This window comes from Mytilus galloprovincialis, chromosome 3 (genome assembly GCF_965363235.1).
Source record: "Mytilus galloprovincialis chromosome 3, xbMytGall1.hap1.1, whole genome shotgun sequence".
Taxonomy (NCBI): Eukaryota; Metazoa; Mollusca; class Bivalvia; order Mytilida; family Mytilidae; genus Mytilus; species Mytilus galloprovincialis.
In genome coordinates, this window is record NC_134840.1 from 31,046,652 (window position 1) to 31,071,819 (window position 25,168).

The window sequence follows — 25,168 nt, forward strand, 5'->3', positions numbered from 1 at the left end:
AGTTTTTACATATATGCCATGATTTTCCCAATTTCATAGTCTCAACACTTTAATACCTAAAATCTGTTAAAAAAACCAAGTCTCTTATCAAATTTACTTTATTATTGCTAAGAAAAGACAGAATATGGTGTTGTCTGGAATACAGTCACATGTTTTATAGTAATGCAATCAGCATATATACCAAAATAACCTATTCCTATGTATAAACTTTGTTATACAACTAATAAAAGTATTTGTCTATACACAATAATGCCAGTTGTTAACCATGATATAGCACTTACAATATTAAAGCCCATCTGTTGGGCTTCTTCCAAATCTTTCTTGTTGAATTTTCTGCCCAATGTGGAGTAGATTTTTGTCATCACTGGAGTAGTGTCCTAGAAATGGAAAGAAATTTAACATTTATTTGTGATACATTGTTCTTTTACCTTTTATTGCCAGTATATAAAAATTTAATATCTCAAACATTAAATCTGTTTTGTATTCTGATAGAATAAATTTTCACTGTCTAGGCTGGACAGAACATTCTATTTCAAGCAATACTATTTGGAACTTACTCATCACTTTAAAAGTCAATATCTACAAAACATATTTTTCATTTTCAATGATGGAAGTAAACCAAATGCATGACTTGCATTGACATTCACTAACAAATTTGTACATGAGAATCAGATTATTAATTTTAAATGTGTAACTCATTGTTTAAAATTTCTTATGCTATAATGGACCAAGTTTGAATACTGTTTTTAAACTTTTCAGGAATATGTGTGTAATTGGCAATTATATCATATATTCCCTTACATTTATATTAGAATCTACAACAAATGTAACTTACTCTTGTATCAGCCACAGCTGCCATATATTTTGGTTCAGGTAAATCTCCCATGAATCTTAAAATAGTTATCCACACAGCTAATGCAGCCTACAAATATAAAAATCAAAGTGAATGAAACAGAAAACAATATATCACTGAGGCATACTGGTACTATAGATACTGTGAGAGAGCTTATTGTTCCTGCAACTATATACACCTTTGCAAAAGTTCAATTACCTCCCTTAAAGATTTTAAAGTATAAATATTATCAGAAATGACCACTTATATTTGCAGAGGATACATATTAATGCTAATCATCTGGGATTTTTAGAATCTATTGATCAGCTGTCGATCATCTGACTTAAAGGACAACAATGGAAGGTAGACTTTAATAAGAGGCAAGCTTTTCAATACAATAGCAATGCATAGTTGAGAATATTCAGATTCTTACCAGTTTATCTCCATCATTCTTCAATGGCAGTAATGGTTCTTTTAATGTTCGTCTGATGTAAGTATGATTATTATTTCCTTGGAAGTACATAGCAGTAAACTTAGCAAACTTATATTCTGATATGTCCTCTTCATCCTCTGGCATTGGAAGGGGAGGGGCATCTAAATCTAGCTCTCCATTCATTATCTCTCTTCTTCTGTGTTCTAAATCCTGAATATAAATACACAATATAAAAATAGGGGGATGTAGTATGCTTTACCTAAAACAAGAACATTTTAAAAAGTTTTGATTTTAAATTTCTATTTTTTTTTTATAAAGTATTCAAGTCAAAGAAGGTTAACATTTTTTGCACTAAAAAGCAATCTTTTAAATATCATAATTTTATATAATTTTTAGTGTTACCCCTACTTGTAGTCTTTGTCAATGCTTACCTTAAAAGACACAGGTCCCTCTCCATTTTCTTGTCTATCATGAACGTCTCCAAATAACTCATCAATCTGTAATACAAATGTCAATTGTAAAATTTATCTCAAAGGATTAAATTGTTTTAAATTACTGTAGAAACATTAATTTTTGTTGGGTTAAACAGTGACTTTCTATACTAACAGGACTGGTCACTTATAACAATGTCTTTACAAATTATTAGACTAATCTTGGCTGTAGCTGATATCATGTGACTTTATAGAAAATCATTTCACATTTGCGACTTTTCTTCAAAACTATATGTTCAAGTTAAACAAAAAATTGTTTTTATGAAATTTTATACATTTTTTCATTGCAAAATCTGTTTTTCAAAAGATTTCTAGGATCATTTTTTAATTATTGATCTCTGAACTTTGAGGTATTTGTTTGTTGAATTTCAGTAGCAGCCATCTTGTTTGATATGTAAACCATTTTACACAACTGGGACGTTCTTCAAAACGATACGTCAAAGTTTAATAATTCATCATTCTTTCAAAATTTTATATTTTTTGTCATCGTAAATGGCTATTATTCAGATTTTATATTAGCAAATAATAATAATTATATAACAACAATGTACCGTGAAATACGCAAATAACTACTCGCATCATATATCAGAGATACGAAACTAGGTTTATTGTTGGGTGGCGGCATTAAACAGGCGGCTTAGTAATCAGTTAAAATCAAAAGACGAGTCCCATTAGTATAAAAAGTCCGTGGGTTAGTTTCATGTTTTTGTCTCTATATAGTATTTCATGGGAATTTAATTTCAACATTTCCAGTAAATAGAAGTGATATTATATGAATGTTAAATTTTCATTGGAGTTTTAATTTTGTGGATATATTCTTTCCACGAAATAAAGGAAATTAAATCCTCCAAGAAAATTTCTGCTTCTACAGTAAATTCATGCTAATAAAAAAAAAAGTATCTTTAAATTTTAAAAAATTATCACAAAACCTCACTGTGACCTTTATTCATTTTTATCTGCTTACATTTTCTTGGGTACACAATCATGAGACTATCTATAGAATCAGCAGACTCTCAACAAATGTAATATGATAATTATAAACTTAAATTTTCAGTTCCAGTAGCATATTTCACACATTGGTTACACACAAGTTTCACCTACCAGTTTACTTTCACTGACAGGTTCATCCTTCAATCTCTCCGCTTCTTCAATCTCTTTTTTCTTCTGTGCAGCCCTCTTTTTATCTTCAACTTCAGCCATAATGACTTCATCACCAATTCTCGCCAAACGCTCCTATAAATTCATTAAAATGTTTTTCATCAATCTTGCCAATTGTTCATATAAAGTACATAGGACATTTCTTTTCAGTTATCTGTTTAAAATATTTTAAACCTGTGTTACTGGGGGAAAAAGAAATTCTCATAAAAGAATCTTATTTTCCTTTTCCAATAAAAGAGTGCTTACACTATTGTAATCTACCAGTTTTCTAATTTTTCACTTGCATAAGAATCCATTTTCTTTCTTTTTTTGCTGTAGAAAATATAAATTTTAATACTATAACTTGAATAGATTTTCTTACTTTTAATGCTTTTGTGTTTTATCTCTTACAAAGATTCTATATCAAAAAGACTTTAAAAGTCTAACAAAATGTGATCATAAAACTGAATTACAAAATTGTACCTGGTAAATTTTCTCAGCTTCAATTTTAGCCTTTTTGTCTGTCATCTTCTTTTTCAGAACAGCTTCCTCTTGTTTTTTCAGTTGTTCTGCTTCTACACGTTTTCTGTACTGTAATATGAAACAATATTATATGTTAATATAAAATGGATTTAACAGGCAATGCATAACATAAATAATGGTTATAGGGTTCGTAGGAATTAAACTATAAAGCAACAGTTTTTCTTAAAGTTGCAAAATAGTATACCAATTTATTTTGCATGTATGGATAATAATTTTGATTGCATCCTTGAAATTCAAACGTTTATGGATTTAACATTCTTTCAATGATATTCAAAAATAGGGGGAAAAAAAGACTTGAATACTACTTTTTCTTAAGAAATCTAATATGCTTCATTAAAACAAACTTTTACTAACTTCTATTTTCTGTCTTCTGTATTTTTTCTGTGCTATCATTGTTCTGACTAAAGCCTGAATCTTGACCACTGACTCCATTCTCCTTGAGGCCCATTTCCGTACTATAAATCCTCTACAGTATCTCTGTAATAAAATAGGTTATAATTGTTTTCACTGTTTATTGATAGCACTGAAATAGTTACACTTGTATAATAGTTTGATCCCTTCTCAACTTAATATATGGTCTGCAAATGAGATGGCCACCAGAGATCAGAATAAATATTCTATTTTGACCATTTTTCTTTCAATCTGCAATCAATATTCATCAGGATTCAATCCAATTGTCCTAAAACCAAGTCTCATGCTTATCAAATATCTACTGTTATCATATCAACATTTATTGAAATTTACTTTAATTTTCCTAAAACTTTAATATTTGTCAAATCTATTGAGCTATCATATCAATACTCTAGGAAATTCTTGTCAAAAGTGAAAATAAAATATCAAGAGAAAATGATGCAAAACAGGTTCTATGGCAAATCAGTACTGTATGGAATATTTTCAGTTTGGAAGTTCAAAAAGTAGACACCCGTAAATCTAGACAGGACAGACAAGACAAGACAAGACAATGTTTGATTTAAATCTCATCTCTTATAAAAGATTTACATATTATTACATATAAAACAAGAGCCAATCTAATAAGATTATGACACCTTATTTGGGTATCTACTAACCTGAACATCAATAATGATTCCTCTCATAGCATTAAACCTGGCTGTTAGAATTCTGGATCTGATCATAGCTTGTAATCTCTGGTAACCCTGTCTCATCTGTAATAAACAAACCACAATATAGATTAATAAAACTTAAGGTGTAATACCACCAAATCATGGTATGTCACATCCCGTTGTATACGAAAATAGGTCGAAAAAAATATTCCCTTGAATTTGACAGTTGTAGGTAATTAATCCTATATTTTATTGCAGTAAAACATTTCTGTGTCATAAACATGTGACTTGGGTATTTCAAAGCACCATTATTTTTTTATTTGGAGTTTCTGTAGAATATTTTGTAAAGTTGAGGTTACATGGTTACTAAATCTTGTAGACAGGTTAAATAAGGGGAGAAATTTGATTGGTTAACTTCCAGTGATGCTTATTTTCTTATATGCAATGAAATGTTATGTGAATTTTTTTCAATAGTACTGGACAGGATAAAACTTTACTCATGCCAAGTATTTCTTTATTTGAAACAAAGATAAATTCTGCACATTTTTTTTTTTTTGACAAGTGCAAATTAAACAAAGACTATTAGGGGAAAATCAATGGTGATATTACACCTAAAGCTTGAAGTATTAGGTAAACTGTAAGTTTAGGAGCAATGGATGATAAAACAAACCACATAGTATAAAATGCTCATAATCATACTGATATCAAATTCTAGGGAACTCTGATTTGTAGATCCCAAGAAAAATGTGAAAGAAATTTTGATAGAAGGGAAGGACAGACAGTATCAAACAGTATACTCCCTTCCTTTGTAATGACATTTCTGATATCCCGTATTTTTGTTTCCTCTCACTGAATTGTCAGTCTTTTTATTCTTTTGGTTTCTTAGAGACTTAATTAGTAACTTTTGACAACATAGCTTGATGATGTAAAATCAACAGTACTTTATTATATTTCTCCCTTAGGTAAAAAAAATATCAGTTATAAAACCTAAACCAATGAAGAACTGTTCAGGCAACTTACCAATAAGAACCGTTTTCTTTCAATGTATGATCTCCAAGTAGTCTGTATAGTGACACAACTTCCCTTCATTTTCAAGAATCTTCTCCTACAATGCCAAGCTCTAATGGTCTTTTGTAGAATCAGAATTTTCCTTGTTAAGGCAAGTTCTCTTTGTTGTTCTAGATACACATCTTGAGCATCCTTAAAAATTTAATACTAGTATCAGAATATGAAAATCAATGCATACTGTAATAAGCCTTTTTAATTTTCTAACTTTTATTTTTTAAATACTTTTAAAAGTCTATTATTGTTCTAGCTATGTATTTGAAAATCAGCTTTTAAAAGTAAATAACATCATTAAATCATATTCAATTTAACAGTTGACAACATCGATCTGATAAATACGTACTTGAAAACAGTTTTATAATTTGTATAAACTATCAATAGACATAATTTTTTTTTATTGTATTACATATTTCTTACATTTTGAGGTAAACATACAACTAACTGTTTGATACACAGTCACAACCCTTGAGATAAACATAGCAAATCCATTAAAATTGAATGGAAACAAGTGCTTAAAGTTAAATATAATCAAATATGAAAACACAGAAAATATACACATTTTCTATAGCTTACAGGTGAGGCAACAATAAACAATATGACACACCTTTAAGAAAACTTTAGTTCTACCAAGTTGAAAATCCATTCCCTGTAATACAGCTTTACAGATTTTTTCAGATGCCAACCGACAATCTTCTTTATGAGATGGTCCAATGCCGTTAGATAATATTCTGTATCGGTCTACAAAGTCCCTAAATCTATGTCTGATGGGATACCCTGCTCGTCTGATTCTGATAGTCTCCATCATACCAGAATATCTTAACTGTTTACAGCATAGCTCTCTGTCAAAATCCTGAAGAAAGACGTAAATTACTAATTTTGATTGACAATTGCTTACTGTCCAACAGCAAATATTACATAAATATGAAGGAGGATAACACATTAATGAGTTACATGTCACAAATATTTCCCCACTTAGTCACAACGAGGCTCGGACTTTAAAATTGATAATTTAACTATCAAGATTGGATAAATCCGATAATCCATATGTATCAATGTAATAATCTATTTTTAATTTTGGATTTAACGTGCCTTTTGATTGGCTAACGTTATTTTGTTTAGCAGTCATTCCTTAAATACCTTTTAGGCCTAAAATAAAATATTGTTTGTTTCCCCAATCCCGACCGACCCTGCAGAAACAGTGCTACTCATAAAATTTTATTGTCAAATTTAAGTCAAATATTATTTTATTCATTTCCGATTTGCAGGCTTGCAGGATCGTCCAATGTTGTTCAAGCTTTTTGGAAATAATAAAATTATTTCCCTACCTTCCGACCCACACCTGGCTTGGCAGGGTCGGGATTGGGGAAACAAACAATATATTAATTTAGGCCTTAATTAAAAATATTCATTAACTAATAAAATAAAATATACATTATAAATTTGTTGAAGCTTCAGTTTATCAGTTTTCATAACGCTAAATGTTATGGAAGGATTACTAAAATATAGTGACTGAATGGGGAAATATTTGTGACATATAACTCATTAATGTGTTATCCTCCTTCATAATCCACCCGTTACTATGAAATATCTGTTTCTCCAATGATTAAAAGATAATTTTCCTTTTTTCTAAACCAAAATCCCCTTCGAGTGCCTTTCACTTTCCACGAAGTTGTCAATTTCATTAACACCTGTTAGAACATTTTGATAATTTCAGGGAGCTGAGAAAGGTTATGACCCTTTGACTCAGCAAATCATCTTCTGAGATCACCGGTACCACACGTTGATTAAATTTTTTTTATACAATGGTTTAGGAAAGGGATAAGGGGAATAAGAGAAATTATATATATATATATAATCCCTTTAAAGAGGTTTGATATTTTCACTTTTTCCTCAAGGTTTTCTATATTTATTACTTTAGTACTGATAAATGCCTACTACAGTCTCTGTCTTATGTTGTTTGTTTTTTGACAGCAACGTTATTTTTTGGTTGCAATCTTAACAATTCTGACTCATACACTGACAGAAACAAAATATTTTGAAACTTACCAATGGTCGCTTATATTCATTAGGTTTGATACATCTAACAAAGAATGGTTGACAAGCTTCTAATGTCTTCATCAATGAGTCTAGAGATTTTTTGAACTGGGCTCCAAGAGTTGGTGCTCTCTTTCTTGTGTCTGCTCCTATCTCTATGTCATGTTTAAATAGATTCACAATAAATTTATTGCTAGAAGACTGAATCAACTGTAAAAGATCTGGACTAAATGTGTCTCGATTCTTCTCCAAAAAGCCTGTTGATATAGAATTATATACATTTTAAAATTTTATACAAGAGTGCACACGCTGAAATGTCTCGCCTTCTATACTAATCATTGATAATATGTTGATAGTCCTAAGTATAAAGCTTAGTTTTATTACAACTGTCTCATAAACTTAACATTAACCAAGATAACTAAACAAAGACCAATGAACCTTGAAAATGAGGTCAAGGTCAGATGAACCATGCCAGGCAGACATGTACAGCTAACAATGCTTCTATACAACATATATAGTTGACCCATTACTTATAATTTAAGAAAAATAGACCAAAACACAAAAACTTAACACTGTGCAATGAACCGTGAAAATAAGGTCACCGTCAAATAAAACCTGCGCCACTGACATAAAGATCATAAAATATTTCCATACACCAAATATAGTTGACCTATGGCATACAGTATTAGATAAAAAGACCAAAACTCAAAAACTTAACTTTGACCACTGAACCATGAAAATGAGGTCAAGGTCAGATGACATCTGCCCGCTAGACATGAACACCTTACCATCATTCAATACAACAAATATAGTAGACCTATTGCATATAGTATGAGAAAAACAGACCAAAACACAAAAATTTAACTATAACCACTGAACCATGAACATGAGGTCAAGGTCAGATGACACCTGCCAGTTGGACATGTACACCTTACAGTCCTTCCATACACAGAATATACTAGCCCTATTGCTTATAGTATCTGAGATATGGACTTGACCATCAAAACTTAACCTTGATCACTGATCCATGAAATGAGGTCGAGGTCAAGTGAAAACTGTCTGACAGACATGAGGACCTTGCAAGGTACGCACATACCAAATATAGTTATCCTATTACTTAAAATAAGAGAGAATTCAACATTACAAAAAATTTGAACTTTTTTTTCAAGTGGTCACTGAACCATGAAAATGAGGTCAAGGACATTGGCTGACGGAAACTTCATAACATGAAGCATCTATATACAAAGTATGAAGCATCCAGGTCTTCCACCTTCTGAAATATAAAGCTTTTAAGAAGTGAGCTAACACCGCTGCCGCCGCCGCCGCCGGATCACTATCCCTATGATGAGCTTTCTGCAACAAAAGTTGCAGGCTCGACAATAAAAATCATATAATGACACCTGTGATCTAACCAATCCTTCTAGATAATCAGCGAAAAAGAATCTGATACAAAAAGTTACTGCTAGCTAATGTAACTTGAAAAGATCTGTTACAAAATCAGCTTTATTTACAACATACACAATGAAAAATTACTTCAAAATCTAATTAAATTTGTAAGTGAGAAATTTTTTTTTTTTGAAACTCATCATTAACTTGTTTGCTATAACGACATATGCAAACCTCAAGTGGATACACACAATTCTATTTTTGAAATAACCATACCTCTACAATCATAGAACACCAATCCTGCAAAGTGGTTGAGACCAAACATGACACTGATTTCAGCTTTAGGTTTAATATAATTTTTATTGGTACCATGTTGTTGATGAAGTTTGTTCAACATAGTCTGATCTGTGCCCTGTTAAAATAATTATTGATAACTTGAATGTTTATATTAAGACATAAGGACCAATTCATTTCTTATACAAATAAGAATAATCTATGTAAACAAACATGTTTCCTTCATCCTTTAAGAATTTTGAGTTGTCAATGGTTTTCATCTTTGTACTTTATTTGGACCTTTTGAACTTCGAATTCAATCATTACTGGTGAGTCTTTTGTAGTCGGAACATGTGTCTGGCTTACAAAATTTTCCCCTGGTATCTGTGATGAGTTCATATATGAGACTTATATGGAACATTAAAATTTGTCAAAGAACATGTCTGTGTACCTGTCTATATGCAAAACTCTAATCAGTGGTTGAATTTTGTTATATTTTAATGCTTCTATGTCATTTAGGAAAATTATCAAAGATGACAGACCTTGAATTTATTTTCAACTTTTCATGACTCTTGGTAATTCATAGCTTGACAATTTTTATATATGCTAGTGAATATAGACTGTTTTTTGTAATGTTGGGTTACTGTCTTGTTGATGTATATTCCACATCTTTTTTTCTTCATGGTCTTACCTTAGGAAATTTACTCTCTTCATCAACCAGTGATATAATATTCATTGGTTTTGCACCAATCAAATCTAGCGTATCTTGGTTGTCAATGAATTCTATGTGTTTCCAACTAATTCCTTCGTTATTATATTCTTCCTGTTAAAACAATTAAATTTATTAATTATTTATTGCTGAAATTTAATTAAGTCAAACAAACATGAAGCTTGATTTCATGCAAACAACTTTATATATTTTCTTTTGCACCTGTGGTTTAGTTTTCAATTAGCACATCTTTAAAAAGAAATTATGTATATTCTAGGTTGATACTAGGGCCAATGTGAAAACTGTCATATAATAATCTATAATAATTACACATAACTTTGGGATTCAAGCTGTATGCAATATGTTGGTGCTGTATAATAATGTCCATTTTTTTCATTGTGTACAATTATTAGAAATGTTTGGAAGCTATGTTCTATTAAAATAATTTAAAGTAATAAATTAATATAAAACAAACCTGTTCAAGTTTAAATATATGTTGAACAAAGAACTGTTGAAGATTTTCATTGGCATAGTTAATACACAGCTGTTCAAAGCTGAAAATAAATGAAGCATTATGATAGAAAGCATATTTAATATAATTGTAAAGCATGTTTGTTTCATAGTTAATTTCAATGAAAATTGTATATTCTGTAAGAAATTTAGTAAGTAGATTTATTCTGCATTGCACCTTAGGAAAATTACAATATCATATAAACTTGTCACTGAACAACTGAGTTTATTCTGAATGTTTAGTAGGGTGCATGTTGTCCAATTTTTAGTCATTTGTGTGGTGTGTTATGGATTGTTGTTGCTTATTTGGCATTTTGTGTGGCCATTGTATGGAATGTTTTTCTTTGACATTTGGTTTGTGATGAGCCCTTTGGATCTTCTTTTCTTTCACATATTTCCAGGAGCTATATTACATTCTGACAAGTTAATGTTTGAAATTTGTAAAACAGGATAACTTGTGTAGTACACAATGTTTTGTTATTTCTTCTTTTTTTGTTGAATCAATGTAGATGTATGAACCTAACAGATGAAAATCCCACATGTTGAAGAAGACATAACTTGCTGATAATAACTGACAGAAACTACAATTTAAGCATGTACACATCAATTAATTTTCTTGCAACAAGTCATAATGCACCAGTTAACATTTGAATCACCATCAAAACTTTATAAATAATAAAAAAGATTTGAACTTTCAAGAAAAAAAGTACCTGTTGTGATCAAAACTTTCAAATCCAAATATATCAAGTACACCAATACTGGATCTAAACTGGTTTGGAGATTTCTTAGGTTTGTATATGGCCAAATTAATCTTATCTACAATCCACACAAACATTCTACCATAGACACCTTTCACAAAGGCATCTCTGACATCACATGACCCTTCTGGTGGCATGGTGACAGTCACACTTTCTCCTCGTGTAATGATTGTCCTGGTTGTCAATGCATCTATCAAATCTTGAGCTCTGACCTACAAGTTAAAAAAAGTATTTTTAAAATACATTTATTATTTATATATACATTCAAAACTTAAAAAAAATATTTTCAAAACAACCTATGCTACATTCCATGTTTTATGGCTGTTTTTTTGGTAAGGAGCAGAATTTATCTCATTCAACTTTATCACTCAGAGAATGACTAATGGAAGTTATTCAAGAAAACAACTTCAAAAGCAGCAAACTCTGTAAATTTGTCTATAATTTGACACTAGTGGAATGATAACACTGTAAGTTGACACATAATCTCTCAATAGACTATTTTCATATTACCGACTTTTGACTCTGGATTATATAGTTTGTCAACTGGTTACCTTGACCATTATGGTACCAAATCAGGTAAGAGCAAGCTAAAGAAGTAAAACTAAGCTTTCAATCGGTACAATTTTTGGGGAAAATTACCTGCTTAACATTTTTTTTTCAATACAAAATCATCTGGAAAAAGTAAACATTCCCCTAAAATTACAGATTATGTGTTTGATTTTACTTATTTTGGTTGCTCTTACTTGAGTACCATGATGTCCAAGATAACCAGTCGTCAAATTATATAACCTGAGTCAAAAGTCAGTAATATGGTCTATTCATATCATTCAACCACAACTCATAATGTAACTTTGCTTAACACCTTTCTGATCTGATATTTTGTAGAGTTATCATATTTAGTTGTTAAAAAAGCCAATCCAGTTAATATCTCAATTACCAAACATAAACTGAGGATTTATTGTTTTTTTGGTGAAAATTAACTTGTGTGGGTTTTGTGAGTATGGGTGAACCAGTTCTTATAAAATATAACTTGTCCTCAAAATAACAAAATCCATAGTACATGGTATGTAAGAAAAACAGAATTCTTGCTTTCCTTTTTAGAGTTAAATTAAATGCTATACATAAAAAGATTTTTGTATGCAGAATTTGTTTTCTATTATACTATTTCTTACCTCTAATGATTTTCCAGCTTTGTTGACATACTGTATATCTACGATTTCACTGGCTTCAATATTGTCCATTTCAATTTCTGGTAATAAAAAAATATAAAATGTCATAAAATCAATGTCAAATAACAGGAAACCAAATGAACTTTTAACACCTGAGATCACTCGGGTTTTAGTGAGGTTTGTGTTGCTCCGTGTTTAGTTGTATATGTTTTCTGTAGTGCTGTTTGTCTTTTGGTATTTTTAGGGGGTTTTTACCCATTGTATTGTCAATTTATGAGATTTTCCTTTTACAAATCTATATTCCACCTTATCTATATCATAAGACTTTATTACGATATATTTAAAAGATTATTTTCTCGTTTGAGCCAGTACTGCGAAAGTGAGAAAAGCAATAGATGGTAATCTGTTTATTGCTATTGTACCTATGTAATAATTTCATTGATAACGGCACATGCTCCTTAGTTTTTTAGCGATAATTTTTCATCTCACTCTACTGTGCTGAGAATGGAATTTATCAGTCAGTAAGACCAAAGGAAAATTTCGTAAAATAGGGATAAATATATATATATATATATATATTATGATCTTCTCTTATCTTTATTGTAAACATCTAATTCTTACCACTGTATTTTATATTTCCAATATGAAGTAGAAAAGACAGAATTTTGAAAATTTCCCAGATTTCTGCATCACTAAATGTCAATACTTTCATAGCTGATCGGATGTCAGCAAATTCTTTTCCGTCATCCCTCTGTTCCACATTAATGTCTCCTCCCTGCAAACAAAAACAAATATGGTTCATTTAAAAACATGGTTGTTTTCATATTTATTTTATACATTGAACAAAATCCCCAAAATAACAGTTCTTCAATTTTTTTATCCTGCAAGTCAAACAGACAACACACTTTGGCAAAGGTAATACTACCAGTAGATAGAAGTGCCCACCAGTAGCCTTTAAGGTTAAGTTTAGAAATTGTATGTTTGCTTTTTAGTGTTAAACACCATTTTCTGAGCCCGTATCTGTACCAGAGCCTCTTTCTTTAAGTGGACGGAGCTTGAGTACCCAGAGCGTAACCACTTACATTGGTGATGGAATTGACAGGCTAGTGAAAGTTGTAAATGAACTACTTTAACCACTTGGACATTTCAGCCCCTGATTACAAATTGTATGTGTAGCTAGAAAGAAGTTCAAATCTTCAAATATTTTATGTTACAACTCTTGCATTTGTGTGGTGACTACATCTACATTTGTGCTGTTAGTTTCAACGAAAAAGGAAAAATTCAAAATTCATTTCAATAATACAATTTTAAATCCCATCTCTAATGATCCATGACATTAAGTATATATGTGTCTCACCTGTGTTAGATAGTAATAATGGGTTGCATCTTTGAGATCTAACTGTTTCCTTTCGTCAGCTGACAGTCCAGCCAACATACAGTAGAATATATGATAATTCCTCTCATCGTGTGCCTGATTAACTATTCTGGACTTCTCTAACAAGTATTGTTCTATTCTTGAGCCTTCTATTGTTCCTTTCTCATTGAAGTGAATGTCTATGTATTTACCAAATCTACTAGAATTGTCATTTCTAATGGTCTTGGCATTTCCAAAGGCTGAAATACAACATGTTTATAAATATTTTTTTAAGTCAGTAATTTAAATTTAATATAAAAAGTTTTTTATCATAACGACCCTGCATACCCGGCGAGGTATCCACTTTATGGACTCTACCATACTACAGACTCACCAGGCGTTGGTTCACTTTCGTTTGTAAAAAATTTAATATAAGTTATATGTCAATAATTCATTACTCATTTTGAGGGCTTGTGAATTTGTAACAGAAGAATGTAGAATGAACCTGCAAATAAGCATAAGCTCAAAGACAGGAGCTAGGATAATGGGACAAAGTATCATTATACAGACTAACATGTGATTAAAGCTGCTAATGATGCTTGTCTGATTAGAAAAGAAAATGCATCAACTGTTCAAATAAGTTATATCTAAACAATTGTTGTAGTTAATGAAAGGATGACAAAAAATGGTGAAAGTATTTGAATTGCCAATATCTGTTAAAACTGATTGAATTCTGATGCAACGTAATTCAAATCAGATCTTTCTCTTTGCTCCATTAGATTTATATAACACTTGTTCAACACCAAAAGTTAATTGGACAAACAATAAATTTGAGGTGCACAACTTAACACTTGGTATTTTTTCTGTAAAATTCATTCAGTTAAGAGCAGGCAGTTTTGTCGTGCCATACTTTTCTTAACCAAATTAATATATCTCCAGTACATATTTGATTATTGATAGACATTTATTACCTTCCATAATAGGGTTAGCCTCTAGAATTTGTTGAGCAATCCATGAATGATGACCACTGACAGCAGCTAAGAACTGAAGAATTAGCTTTGTACTTTCTGTTTTACCAGCACCAGATTCACCACTGAAATAACAAACTTATTATTACAAATAGCTTCGGAAATATTTTGGGCAATGCTCAATGCAAAAAGTCCAGAAAACTATGTTAACCTTTGTTTTTTATTCGATAAATGTGTCTTTCCAAACTCAAAGATAAAATTCCTACTACCTAAAATAGCTGAATGTGACTATTAAAACTGAAGGTAGGACAAATGAAATGAAAGCATCCATAATATCTTTTGAAATTTTTGTGTAGTTCATTAATAACTAATTTGGTGACAAAGTAACAGATCATCGATATCGCATCAAACTACCAGAAGTCACAAATGAGTGATAGGTTTAATTTAAGAACATATCTTGTATTATTTCATGTTATAGTATGAATTTTCTGCAATTGCAAATATATGGGGAGATCACTCTCACCTCATAATAATATATTAATCATGACTATCGTTTCATGTTATAGTATGAAGTATCTGCTATTGGGAGATAACTCTCACCTGATTATAATACATTGGTCATGTCTGTATTGTTGTCGAGCCTGCAACTTTTGTTGCAGAAAGCTCGACATAGGGATAGTGATCCGGCGGCGGCGGCGGTGTTAGCTCACTTCTTAAAAGCTATATATTTTAGAAGGTGCAAGACCTGGACACTTCATATTTTGTATATAGATGCCTCATGTTACGAAGTTTCCGTCAGTCACATGTCCATTGTCCTTGACCTCATTTTCATGGTTCAGTGACCACTTGAAAAAAAAGTTCAGATTTTTTGTTTTGTTAAATTCTCTCTTACTGTAAGTAATAGGATAACTATATTTAGTATGTGCGTACCTTGCAAGGTCCTCATGCCTGTCAGACAGTTTTCACTTGACCTCGACCTCATTTCATGGATCAGTGAACAAGGTTAAGTTTTGGTGGTCACGTCCATATCTCACGATACTATAAGCAATAGGTCTAGTATATTCAGTGTATGGAAGGACTGTAAGGTGTACATGTCCAACTGGCAGGTGTCATCTGACCTTGACCTCATTTTCATGGTTCAGTGGTTATAGTTAAGTTTTTGTGTTTTGGTCTGTTTTTCTCATACTTTATGCAATAGGTTTACTATATTTGTTGTATGGAATGATTGTAAGGTGTACATGTCAAGCGGGCAGATGTTATCTGACCTTGACCTCATTTTCATGGTTCAGTGGTTATAGTTAAGTTTTCGTGTTTTGGTCTGTTTTTCTCATACTTTATGCAATAGGTTTACTATATTTATTGTATGGAATGATTGTAAGGTGTACATGTCTAGCGGGCAGATGTCATCTGACCTTGACCTCATTTTCATGGTTCAGTGGTCAAAGTTAAGTTTTTGAGTTTTGGTCTTTTTATCTGATACTATATGTCATAGGTCAACTATATTTGGTGTATGGAAATATTTTATGATCTATATGTCAGTCGTGCAGGTTTTATTTGACCTTGACCTGGTTTTCACGGTTCATTGCTCAGTGTTAAGTTTTTGTGTTTTGGTCTATTTTCTTAAACTATAAGCAATAAGTCAACTATATTTGTTGTATGGAAGCATTGTTAGCTATACATGTCTGCCTGGCATATGGTTCAACTGACCTTGAGCTCATTTTCATGGTTCATGTAAAGTTTATGTGACAGTCGTAATAAAGCTTTATATTTAGGAGTATCAACATAATATCAATGATTAGTAAAGAAGGCGAGACATTTCAGTGTGTGCACTCTTGTTTTATGTTATAGTATTAAGTATCTGCTATGGGGAGATAACTCTCACCTGATTATAATACATTGGTCATGTCTGTATCTTTTCATGTTATAGTATGAATTATCTGCTATAGCAAATACATGAGGAGGTAACTCTCCTATTTTCCTGTCACTGTACAGTTTAATCTGTTCACTGGTGTATATAGGAAGAACTTGGTATGGGTTAACAGCTACAAGGATGGAACCTGTGAATGTCTGTAAAGTAAAAGAGTAAGAAGATAGTACACATCATTCTATCAAAGACATTTTTCATTTGCAAAAATAAATTTAACATCAAGCAAGTTTAAATTACATTACAAACATGGAATTTATAAAATAATCTAGTTTGAAAAGTATTCATAGTTTATCATGAAGATTTTTTGGTATTTTGTCAGCTTTTCTTTCATGTAGAATTCATAAATTTATCATACCTTCCATTTTTTAGGTTTGGAACAGAATTTTTAAAGTCTAATTCTCAATGCAACATAATTTAGTAGGAATATAACTTTTTTTTTACTGGTTAAGGATCAGTTTCTGTCAACAGATTTTTTTTTCTTAATGACAAAAATGTTATGAAAATTGGTATACAATATATTGGCATCTTCTGTCAAAAAAATTTCTTCATTTGTAAAAACTTAGATTGTAAGCCAATAAGATGTAGTAAAATACCTAATTTTTTTTGTTTGTTTTATAACAGGTACTTGGAAATACACATTTTTCTGACAGTCACTGGTACTTAACCCCTAAGAAACGCAAAGTCAAAATATCCTACATGTACTACACTTGTACAAATTTATAAGATGGAAGTTTTAAGTAATGAGCAGTTAAAAACTAAACATACGTATATAAGATTTTCCATGTATCTTGTAAACAAATTCCTCAGGATTCCAGCCTCGTTTAGATCACCTAACCCAATCATGTCTTCGATTCCTTCCACTGATGTAGGATGCATGTGTTTGATCTGTGTCTTCCCATCCAGCCATACTTCTTTGCCATCATCATCAATCACTTGGATCTTACCAGACTGTGTGAACTTGACCCTCCCTCCAATGGCCACATTAAATTCTCCCTTCGTCTCTGGCTCCAGCCACACATGGTCTCCCTAAAGGTTAACAATATCAAAATAAAATAAGAATTAATAGGTCACTTTAAGCCAAATGAGTTCTTTACACAAAACAAAAAAAAGGTGGTTGTATTAACCTCAGTGACGACAATTAATGCTAGGTAAAATATAAATGGAGATGTGGTAGAAACCGAACAAAACAATCAAACCAGAATAGATATATAGAGGTTCAACATAGTCTCCTAAAAATTAGAAGACAAGACTATATACAATATGGCAAGATCTAAAATTACTACAGTACAAACCAATTGTATGCATATACCCTGTAACAGACCTGTAATGATATATGCAATCAAGTTCAACAAGTAATTTTTCAAAAAAGCAAAAACAATAAGCTAGTACTACAGACATTTTTAGTCAATGAAATCCCAATTTTCACTCTGACAAGTCAAGGAACACAATATAAATGTTTTTTATTTCCATTTAGTTTATAAACATAGACAAGTCAACCTAATACTGTTTTTTAAACTTATTTTTTCTCCTGTACCATAAAGTGGTCTTTCTGTCACAATTTTCACAGCAAAGCGCAGATATTTCAGGCCAATTGGAACATATTTTGATGAACAAAACCAACCCCCTTTTGATGGCACTAAACTATATACACAATGACACTTTCATCATATCCAATAGCAAATCATGAAACAATCTACCAGTAAAACAACATTATACTTAAAACAGCTGACAGACGTACGTACCACCCTAACATACAATGTTTAACCAATATTAAATTTTATTGGAAATTTCTTTTCTTTTGATAATATATAATAAGATGAGAAAGATAAGATTTACCCAATTCTAAAATGAAATAAGGTGCCATGTATATCTGTAATTTCAAACATACACATGGCCTTTTGAAAATTGAAAATCTTAATCCCTGTTTGTACTGGTTTAATACTATCACAGATATAACAAACTGGTCACTTACACTTTATTCATTAAACTGAATATGTTTATCTGTCAAAGTAATATGTAAACATTGGTTGTACATTTAAATCCAATTGATTTTTATAAGTATTGCTTTACTTGCAAAATGCTTCAAATTCCTTAGTTGTTATGAGAAATTTTCTTATAGGGTGCAATCAACAGTTTTTTACGTGACGTCATTCTGTAACAGGGCATGTAATAGTGGACCCATCATGCAGAAGTCAGATATTCATAGTTATATAGATATCTATACATCAATGGAAAGATAATTCTATGAACTTTCTGAATAAATAAAAAAAAATCCAACATCTCTTGTTTAAACATGCAAATTGGTACAAGTTATCAGCTGGAAATTAGGCATTTTCCCCCTAAAAAACCTTAAAAACAGACCACCTTTGGACACACGGATCAGTAACCTGTGCATATATTTGAGATTTCTTATAATATGCATTTCGAAGAGCTTATCCGGCTGATTTAAGAAAATGTAGTTTCAGCCTACGTTCGCCTGCTCCGAAAGGAGCTATCTTACCTGACAAATCAAAGTGCTTTTTGCAACAGGTGAAAATCAGCTGTTTATGGAGTTGCCTCCCATATAGTAGGAAGTCACAAAAACATTTTTTTTTTTTTAAATCTTGACAAAAGTGGCATTTTAATTGAACTTCAATATATGTTTTTCACATTGAACATAAAAAACAATCAACTTTTTCATTTAGTGGTATATAAATAGCAGGGAATTCCATCGATATGAAAATATCACTGGGGAAATACCCCTAGTTTTTAGTACGAAACTGTTTATAGCACCCATAACTTTAAATTTATATCTGCAATGTGAATGAATTGTTAGATAACTAACTCCTTTGCAGTATAATAATTTTAACAGAGAATTATTTAGATTAAGAGTTTATTAAGAATTCTAGAAAATGGAAAGGTTTAGACCATGGGATGTTACTCCAGTGTTGTCATTAGTTTTCTTCTTAAAAAAAGGCTTTCCATTGGCCACAAACTATTTTGTGATCATGTATGTATGGTTACACACCTGTGATCATGTATGTATGGTCACAACACTGTGATCATGTTATGTATGTGTGGTTAAACCCGTGATCATGTATGTATGGTCACAATACTGTGACACTACATTGACCATTCTGGAATGGTAAGACTACATTGACCATTCTGGAATGGTAAGACTACATTGACCATTCTGGAATGGTAACACTACATCGACCATTCTGGAATGGTAACACTACATCGACCATTCTGGAATGGTAACACTACATCGACCATTCTGGAATGGTAACAATGTAGTGTTACCATTCCAGAATGGTCGATGTAGTGTTACCATTCCAGAATGGTCGATGTAGTGGTACCATTCCAGAATGGTCGATGTAGTGTTACCATTCCATAAAAGTAAATGTAGTGTTACCATTCCAGAATGGTCGATGTAGTGTTACCATTCCAGAATGGTAGATGTAGTGTTACCATTCCAGAATGGTCTATGTAGTGTTACCATTCCAGAATGGTCAATGTAGTGTTACCATTCCAGAATGGTCGATGTAGTGTTAACATTCCAGAATAGTTAATGTAGTGTTAATTATCATTTAATTGACCTTTCAAAAGTATCCTTAGATTGACTATTCCAGAATGGTAACACAACATTGATAATTATAAAATGACAACAATAATTTAACTTTTCCAGAATGGTAACAGCACATTGACCATTACATAAACAAGTTTGAAAACCACAGTGCTTGAGTGTTGTGACCATACATACATGATCACAAGGGTGTGACCATACATACATGATAACAGTGTTGTGACCATACATACATGATCAGGGGTTTAACCACACATACATAACATGATCACAGTGTTGTGACCATACATACATGATCACAGGTGTGTAACCATACATACATGATCACAAAATAGTTTGTGGCCAATGGAAAGCCTTTTTTTAAGAAGAAAACTAATGACAACACTGGAGTAACATCCCATGGTCTAAACCTTTCCATTTTCTAGAATTCTTAATAAACTCTTAATCTAAAAAATTCGCTGTTTTTTATCCTTTTAAAATTAGGCACAATTTTGTTGCAACATCAGAAGTTATTAATCTTTAAAGAAATCAGTATATCTAGATAATTTGGGTTATTTTATTTGAATCTCCTCTCTGAAACAGATTGGCTGCTCTTTTTTTTTTTTGTCTTTTATTTTATTTCAATAGTTATTACTCCAGATCTATCAACATTCATACTTTTTTTATGTTTATGTCTTCCAATATTGGCCTATCTTAGCTTCATTTAAACACTATTTTTTTCCAACTACATTAATTCCTATTTGCTGTAATATATCTTAGTAATAAATCTTTTTCCAAAATTTCATCAATTGACTTCATCAAATTCTGATTGATACTTACATGTACCTGTAGTCGTGGATACACATTGTGTTCATCGTTTTTTTCCATATTTTGTACAATTTTACTATTTGTACTATTTTGAAAGAACACTTAATACTAGAAAATTCATAATCCCATTTCATTTCTGAAGTGATACCAATATTTCTCCATGCATTTTATGATGTAAAATGCCATTAAAGTTTGACATTTTACGTTAATTCCCGTTGGAAGGTGTGGAACTTTGAAATATTTGAATCACTATAATGTATTTGTGCCAAGGTGTTCGGTGGGTTGTTTTCAGAATTATAAACTAGATTATCTGCACGACCCACTATTATCTTGTTTTTAGTGATAAAAACCTCCATATAAAGGAGAGTCGTATAAACAGCCTAATGGAATTGGTCAATTGATATAGATAATGATATCTGGATGAAGAACGAGATTATTACTCTCATCAGACACAAGATCCACTAAGTACTTGAGGCAGGTAAATTGTATTTTAGTTTTTATATTTTTGAAATCTGACAATTTATGTTTCTATTTAGTTTTTAGATATCCATGGGGGAAACATTCATTGATTAACAATTATTTTTTTTGTGCAGCCTTGTTTGTTTTAAAGGGTTGTAACCTGCAGTTATATAACTTTAGCTTGATTAATTTTCATCCAATATCATATTCATTATTCAGTTAGATGTGTGAGTTTCTCACCTATCTGAGCCACATAAGTGATCAAGGATAGAAAAAAGAGATCAAATATATTCAATTTACACATAAAAAAACATTAAAATGATGTCTAGACACAAAGTTTTTCCAACATAAACCCACTAAGTGCAGGCATATTTTCTAGCAGTGTTTAGGATCACTCATTTTTGAAGAGATATCATAATGGCTGAATGGTTAAAGTGATTGTCATATTGTCACCACTATGTAGAAAAACAGTCATATAGAAAAAATACAGAACACAAAACAAGCAATCTTATCTTGTAAGTTAAAGGTTATGTATACATCACCTTGGTCAATTGATAACCAACACAAAAAAAAACAAGAATGTGCCCCAAGTACACGGATGCCTCACTCCCACTATCATTTTCTGTGTTCAGTGGAACATGAAATTGGGGTGAAAACTCTAATTTGGCATTACAATTAGAAAGATTATATCATAGGGAACATGTGTACTAAGTTTCAAGTTGATTGGACTTCAACTTCATCAAAAACTACCTTGACCAAAAACTTTTACCTGAAGTGGGACGAAGGAATGGACGGACGAACGGACCCACAGACCAGAAAACATAATGCCCCTCTACTATTGTAGGTGGGGCATAAAAAATAAACCACAGCTAGTCTATAAATCATGGCACAGAACACTATACACTACATTGTATAAATCAATTCATAAAACACTAAGCATAACAGTTCTCAAACATTGCACAGAACACTTACACAATAGTCTCGAAATAATTGGGCAGAACACTCACCAAAATACTTAATATTCTATAGATCATTGCACAGAACACTTAGCACAATAGTCCACGTCATATCATTGCCTTGCACATAAAGCTAAGCACAAAAGTCCATAAATCATTGAACAGAACACAAAGCACAATAGTCTTAAAATAATTGCACAGAACACAAACACAAAAACCCTAAAATCATTGGGCAGAACACTCACCACAATATTCTATAGATCATTGCACAAAACACTAACTTAAGCACAAAAGTCCATAGATCATTGAACAGAACACTAAGCACAATAGCCTTTAAACAATTTTAGCAGAATAATTAGCACAACAGTCCTCAAATCATTTAAAAGACCAATAAGCACACACATCATTAATCATTGAACAGATCACAAGGCACAATACCCTTTAAAACAGTTAACAGAACACTGAAAACAATAGCCCTTAAATCATTGACCAGAACACTAGGCATAAGACCCTTTTAAACATTTAACAGAACACTGAAAAAATAGCCCCTAATTCATTTAACAAAACACTGGGCACAATAGCCTTTAAATCATTGAACAGAACACTAACACAATAGTCTTTAAATCATAGAACAGAACACAAGGCACAAAAACTCTTAAATCATTCAACAGAACACTGCAGACAATAGGCTTTAAATCATTTAACAAAACAGTGAGTAAAATAGCTCTTATATCACTGAAAACAAGAATGTGTCCATAGTAAACCGGTGCCCCACTTACATTATCATTTTCAAAATTTAGTGGACCATGAAATCAGAACAAATACTCTAATTTAGCATTAAAATTAGAAAGATCATATCATAGGGAACATGTGTAATAAGTTTCAAGTTACTTTGACTTCAACTTCATCAAAAATTACCTTGACCAAAAACTTTAACCTGAAGAGGGACAGACAGACATACAGAGGAACAAATGAAAAAGCGAACAAATTAAAAGACAAACGCACACACAGACCAGAAAATATAATGCCCCTCTACTATTGTAGGTTGGGCATAAAAAATACTAAGCAACATGAAGTTCACTAACTACCTGTTTGAAGTCAGGTGCTGGAAGAGTTACAGCAAGGCCTGTTACACAAGAGGCACACATTCAAAATTCAAAATGTGTTCAAATAAACATAACAATCCTGAGTCCTGACGTCAGCCTTTTTCAATAAAATAAAATACATGATTTACAGTAAGTCATGGCTACCTCAAATATAATGCCATGTGTGGCAGAGTTTTGTTTGATACCTACTTGGGCAGAATATTTCACACTGCATCCCCTCTGGGGTATAAGACCTATTTGATCAGAACGGTAGGCATGTTAGGTGGTAATTATGCAAAAATCAAGTTTCATTCATTACTGTATATTTGTAATTCACCATCATTATATTGCCCAAATGAATAGTGAAAACCATTTAACACCATTGAACCAACAATATTGTAGCAATGAAGAGAAATAACTCTTATTCTGAGTGTTGATTTTTCATGTTATTCTTTGATTGGATATGGTTTATGGATAATCCATAGAACAAATTTTAAAGTTGAAAAGCATGCTGTCATGTTTACCTTATACAAACAAAGAAAAGATAAACATTAACAATTATGACAGTCTTTAAAGCTGGCTAATGTCAGAATATGCTTCTGAGTTTTTAATTATCTCAATATTCACTTAAACTTTCTTATTAGACCATTCACTGGTAGTTAAGATATCCTGGTGAAGACATAGATGAAGTGACTGCAGAAAATCAACTAACTTCTTTGAACCTGCATTTGTTTACATCCTCCCACCCCAGACATGCCTAATAGGTTGATATAAAGATATATTGGTAACTAATACACAGTACAAAAGCTACCAGGGCTGTTTTGATAGATTCAAAGTTGATTTAACAATTATTAAATTACTTCAAAGTATACTTATACTCACTGGTCAGGTGATGAAACTTTTTTTTCAGAAATTACATAATTATTGAGTTTAAAATAGGGGTTGGATGTAAAGACACACCGACTGTTAAAATATTAGTTTTTTTGTTTGAATTATTGTACATTTGTGATAACGGCGCTTCTTATGACAGACTGCAATATGGGTTTATCCATTGTTGAAAGCCATACGGCGCTTCTTATGGCAGACTGCAATATGGATTTATCCATTGTTGAAAGCCATACGGTGACCTAAAGCTGTTAATTTCTGTCAGTTGGTCTCTTGTGGAGAGTTGTCTTATTGACAGTCATACACTTTCTTCTTTTTTATACATAAAATAATAAATATTTTTTACAGTTGTGAAATATCACTGAACTTATGAGGAGTTTCTTTTAAGCATAAAGCCCATGGCAAATATAACACAATAAGGGGGATAAGTATGTGGACAGAAGAGGAAGACATTGGAAAGGATTGAGATAGGGAAATACTACATGTTCACACTAACATCAAATGCTAGCAATGACAAGATGGCCCTGGGTGTTCAGATACTGAGCAAAACATATTTATGAAAAAAAATCATTTATTTAAATTTTATCAAATCAACATTTTTGGGGGGTCTCCCAGCATTATTTTTGTTCTCCTTATTTGAGTGTATGCTCTAGTACGTCTGTTTTAGCATTTGCATTAGATCTATCTTAGTTGTTACACATTTTTATTAATTTCAACAGTAAAAATTAATAAATATTCAAAGAGGCATAACTTCTACAATT

The 25,168-nt window shown here is 31.6% G+C and overlaps 1 protein-coding gene across 9 annotated transcripts in view; it reads right to left on the reverse strand.

The window, feature by feature from the left end:
* LOC143067694 (myosin-VIIa-like) overlaps window positions 1-25,168 on the reverse strand; it is a 60,651-nt gene that overhangs the window by 20,223 nt on the left and 15,260 nt on the right. For 4 of the 9 annotated variants that reach the window (XM_076241159.1, XM_076241158.1, XM_076241160.1 and 1 more), the window contains exons 3-23: window positions 17,416-17,676; window positions 16,606-16,790; window positions 14,727-14,848; window positions 13,759-14,015; window positions 13,023-13,176; window positions 12,405-12,481; window positions 11,185-11,444; window positions 10,440-10,518; window positions 9,947-10,078; window positions 9,259-9,394; window positions 7,609-7,853; window positions 6,167-6,412; window positions 5,518-5,697; window positions 4,504-4,599; window positions 3,791-3,913; window positions 3,377-3,484; window positions 2,858-2,989; window positions 1,697-1,762; window positions 1,266-1,475; window positions 836-922; window positions 282-377 (exon numbers count right to left, since the gene is read on the reverse strand). In XM_076241159.1, the coding sequence (XP_076097274.1) occupies window positions 282-377; window positions 836-922; window positions 1,266-1,475; window positions 1,697-1,762; window positions 2,858-2,989; window positions 3,377-3,484; window positions 3,791-3,913; window positions 4,504-4,599; window positions 5,518-5,697; window positions 6,167-6,412; window positions 7,609-7,853; window positions 9,259-9,394; window positions 9,947-10,078; window positions 10,440-10,518; window positions 11,185-11,444; window positions 12,405-12,481; window positions 13,023-13,176; window positions 13,759-14,015; window positions 14,727-14,848; window positions 16,606-16,790; window positions 17,416-17,676 (3,252 nt within the window). Of the gene's footprint in view, window positions 1-281; window positions 378-835; window positions 923-1,265; window positions 1,476-1,696; window positions 1,763-2,857; window positions 2,990-3,376; window positions 3,485-3,790; window positions 3,914-4,503; window positions 4,600-5,517; window positions 5,698-6,166; window positions 6,413-7,608; window positions 7,854-9,258; window positions 9,395-9,946; window positions 10,079-10,439; window positions 10,519-11,184; window positions 11,445-12,404; window positions 12,482-13,022; window positions 13,177-13,758; window positions 14,016-14,726; window positions 14,849-15,323; window positions 15,348-16,605; window positions 16,791-17,415; window positions 17,677-21,034; window positions 21,169-25,168 lie in introns of those variants that run through there. The other 5 variants (XM_076241162.1, XM_076241156.1, XM_076241155.1 and 2 more) reach the window with 3 other exon arrangements.